General features: G+C 43.1%; 1 protein-coding gene across 1 annotated transcript; it reads left to right on the top strand.

Moving 5' to 3' along the window:
• Positions 1 to 747: 747 nt before the first annotated feature.
• On the top strand, positions 748 to 3,502 carry neurod6b (neuronal differentiation 6b). The gene is made up of 2 exons (XM_020635234.3): positions 748 to 885; positions 1,140 to 3,502. Exon 2 carries the CDS (start codon positions 1,145 to 1,147, stop codon positions 2,147 to 2,149), a length of 1,005 nt encoding a protein of 334 aa, XP_020490890.1. The 5' UTR covers positions 748 to 885; positions 1,140 to 1,144; the 3' UTR covers positions 2,150 to 3,502.

The raw sequence follows: 3,502 nt of genomic DNA, 5'->3' as shown, positions 1-3,502 counted from the left end.
AGAGGTCAGACTAACTGTTTGATCTTTGATAAAAAAATTAAAAAAAACCTTTAAGTATTTGATTCTGCTTTATGAATTGTTATCATAGTTTCTTGAAAGTCTTTTTTGTTTGGATAAGGTAAAAAAAACGTGTTTATGTGCTTTGGGATAAAAAAAAATCTGGAAATTCAAATCCCCTCGATCCCTATATTCTCTTCGATTTTTTTGTTTGCAGCATCCTGACAGATATGCATGTAACAAGTTATTAACTTAATTTAATAATCGTGCTGTGATTTCAAGGGATGGTTATTCAAGTATTTACAGAATATTTCATATTTTTTGATTTTTATTTACACATATTTGGATACAAGTACAACTTAGAGTACACTTATTCCAACATGAAGTGTGTCTGTCTGTCCCACCTGTTGAGGATGCTGCAGACTCACACATCCATCTTTCCGTTTTTTCCCTGACATAAAGACATGAATTTATCTTTCTTACATGAGGAAACAGGCAGATATTAGTTGTTATCCCTCTCCGGTCTGTGTATCTGACGGTAAACGCGGGCCTCCCGGTGCCCATTACCGGAGCTGCCAGATGATCGGTAAGGAATGGAGGTCCCATGGGACGCAGAACACGTGGTCTCGACTGCCACAAGACGTCAGCGGCAGATGGCATGGGTACCCGCTGTTGGCATGAGTGTCATTCCTCAAAGAGAAAGGGACGGGGAAGAGAGAGAGAGAGAGAGAGAGAGGGGGGAGAGAAGAGGGAGAGCAGAACACAGCAGAGAAAAGAGGAAGCGCAGCTTTCAGCTTTTCCCTTTAATTTGTGGTTTGCAGGAGAAGAAGCAGCAGCGCAGAATTCGGGGAGACATTTGGGAACATGCAAGGTGCACGCTGACCAGAGGTAGGCACATGGTTTTGAATGCATTTGTTGACCTTAAATAAATATGATTTATTGCTTAAAAGATGACTTTGTGCTGCGCTTTGGGGTAAAAATGCGCAAAGAAATTAATAAAAACTGTGACATTGGCCTTGCTTTCCAATTTGTCCCTCTCTCTCTTGGGATGATCTACCCACGAGGTAATTAAGTGACAACCTTCAGAAGGAGTCAGTGTTGTGCTCTGTCCTCATACCTTTTGTATGTGCTTTGATTTGCAGAAAATATGTTGACACTGCCATTCGAGGAATCTCATATGATGTGTGAGCCGCGATTCGGTGCCAATTTTCCCCGTGAAAGCTTACCTGAGAGCGTGGAGCAGGAGCGACAACACAACCCGGAGAGGTCCAACTCAGTCATGAGGGAGGCTGAGGACGAGCTCTCCGACCGAGAGGACGACGAGAGGGAGGACGACCAGGATGAGAACGGGCACCCTAAAAAGAGAGGCCCCAGGAAAAAGAAGCAGGGCAAGGAGCAGGTGGACCGGTCCAAAGTCCGGCGCCATGAAGCCAACGCCCGGGAGCGCAGCCGCATGCACGGTCTGAACGACGCGCTGGAGAGCTTACGTAAAGTTGTGCCCTGCTACTCAAAAACTCAGAAACTGTCCAAGATTGAGACACTCAGACTGGCTAAAAACTACATCTGGGCCCTGTCAGAGACTCTGAGTGCCGGGAAGAGACCGGACCTCCTTGCTTTCGTGCAGACTTTGTGCAAAGGATTATCTCAGCCAACGACCAACCTGGTGGCCGGGTGTTTGCAGCTCAACGCCAGAAATTTCCTCACAGACCACAACGGGGAGGTCATGTTCTCTGGCAGGTCGCCCTACGATGCCGTGTATCCGTACCCGGGCTCAGACGTGAACACGCCCCCCGGACACAGCGCGGGCAGCCTGGACGGCGGCGCCAAACCCTTTAGACACTACAGCTACAGCGGCGCGTACGAGCCCTACTACGAGAACCCGTCCCCGGAGAGCGCGAGCCCGCATTTCGACGGCCAGCTGAGCCCCCCTATGAACTTTAACGGGATTTTCTCCCTTAAACACGACGATCCACCAGACTACGGCAAAAGCAGTCACTATGGTATGCGCTACTGCGGTGCGCCAGGACGCACGGCTCTGGCGCACAACTCTATGTACCGCGTCTCCCCAGAGGGCCGTTTCCCCTACGACCTGCACGTCCGCAGCCAGTCCTTTCAAGCACAAGGGGAAGTTAATGGCTCTTTCCACAATTAATCAGTCAGCTGGACTAAGTTCAAGTTTTAGAAGCGATGCAATTTCCCCCTGCAGATGTTGAGACAAATGGACTCCAGACACGCTGATGCACTGCAAAAAAAAAACGTCCATTTGAACAAGTCACTTTGTGTTAAATGTTCATACTTGTGTTTCTTAAAAAATGACCAGTCTGCAGATTGAATATGATGTTTTCACTTGTTCCTATTTCCTTTTCACCTTAATTGTGTTGGTAAAGGCAGAGAAAACGAAAGAAAATATTTTAAAACAAGTGAATTCACTTAATTCTGAAGGCAGTCCCCCTGATTCGTTTCAGAAAATGGACATGTACTGTAATGATTCACTGACGATTTTTCGTCTCCTGAAAACCGACAAAATAGAAAACATTTCGTTTCAGAATCAGATTCTTATTAAGTAAAGTGCACAATCTGTTTGTTAATGGCTGTGCAGCATTTATCAGTCATGATGTGGGAGAGAAGGGCAATTCATTTTTTTTTTGTGAGGATTTATTTGATTGGGTTTACAGCAGTTAGTGAGACGATTATTTGTGGCGAAATAATCACGTAAAAGAAACAACCGGCGAAGAAAAATCTCAAGTATTTTGACATCTTCAGGGAAGTTTTTCTGGATGATTGGAGTACACAGTTTCAGTCTTTTAGCAATAAAAGGTCAATTGAGCTATGCAAGGCAGCCAAATGCAATCTTTGATTTTAACATAATGATAAATATATATTTACTCATACAGGGCGTTTCTCATTAACTCTTTTAAACGTTGACAATTACAAAAAAAATTACTAATATAAAAATAAAAAAAACATAGGGACGTGCACGTGTTAAGGAGACCTGACGATGATGTCATCAGAATGAAACAAGTCCTTTTGAAACAAGAAGTTTTTTTGGGGGGGGGGAAAGTGAAATGCGTTTGTATTTGGAGTAAATAATGTGATATGAGGTGAATGTAAATTATTATTGTATTTATTTATTTAAGCTTATTTATTATAAGTCCGTCCATTTGAATGTGGAAATTATATTATAAGAATTATTGTGAAATCAGCAGTGTTACCTTTTCTGTAAATTAGCATACATTTGAAACTTTGTTGTGAAGATTTCACTGCAGCTGAAAGGAGGAGGACTGGAGGTAAAAAAAATCAGTTTGTGTGACGTGAACAAAATGTTTCACAATGCCTTAAAAAAAGAGGAGATGATGACCATCAATATGCAACGAAAGGACAGTTTGTTTTGGATAGTTTGATGTAAACTTTTTACACTTCCTGGTTCTAGCTGTGACGCACTTCACGTGTTTCTGCACAATGTTAGTGACTGTACTCATAAATTATGTTGCTTTTGTATCTTTAA

Source organism: Labrus bergylta, chromosome 4, assembly GCF_963930695.1.
Source record: "Labrus bergylta chromosome 4, fLabBer1.1, whole genome shotgun sequence".
Taxonomy (NCBI): domain Eukaryota; kingdom Metazoa; phylum Chordata; class Actinopteri; order Labriformes; family Labridae; genus Labrus; species Labrus bergylta.
The sequence above is the reverse complement of the archived record's forward strand: the minus strand, read 5'-3'. Positions and strand labels throughout refer to the sequence as shown.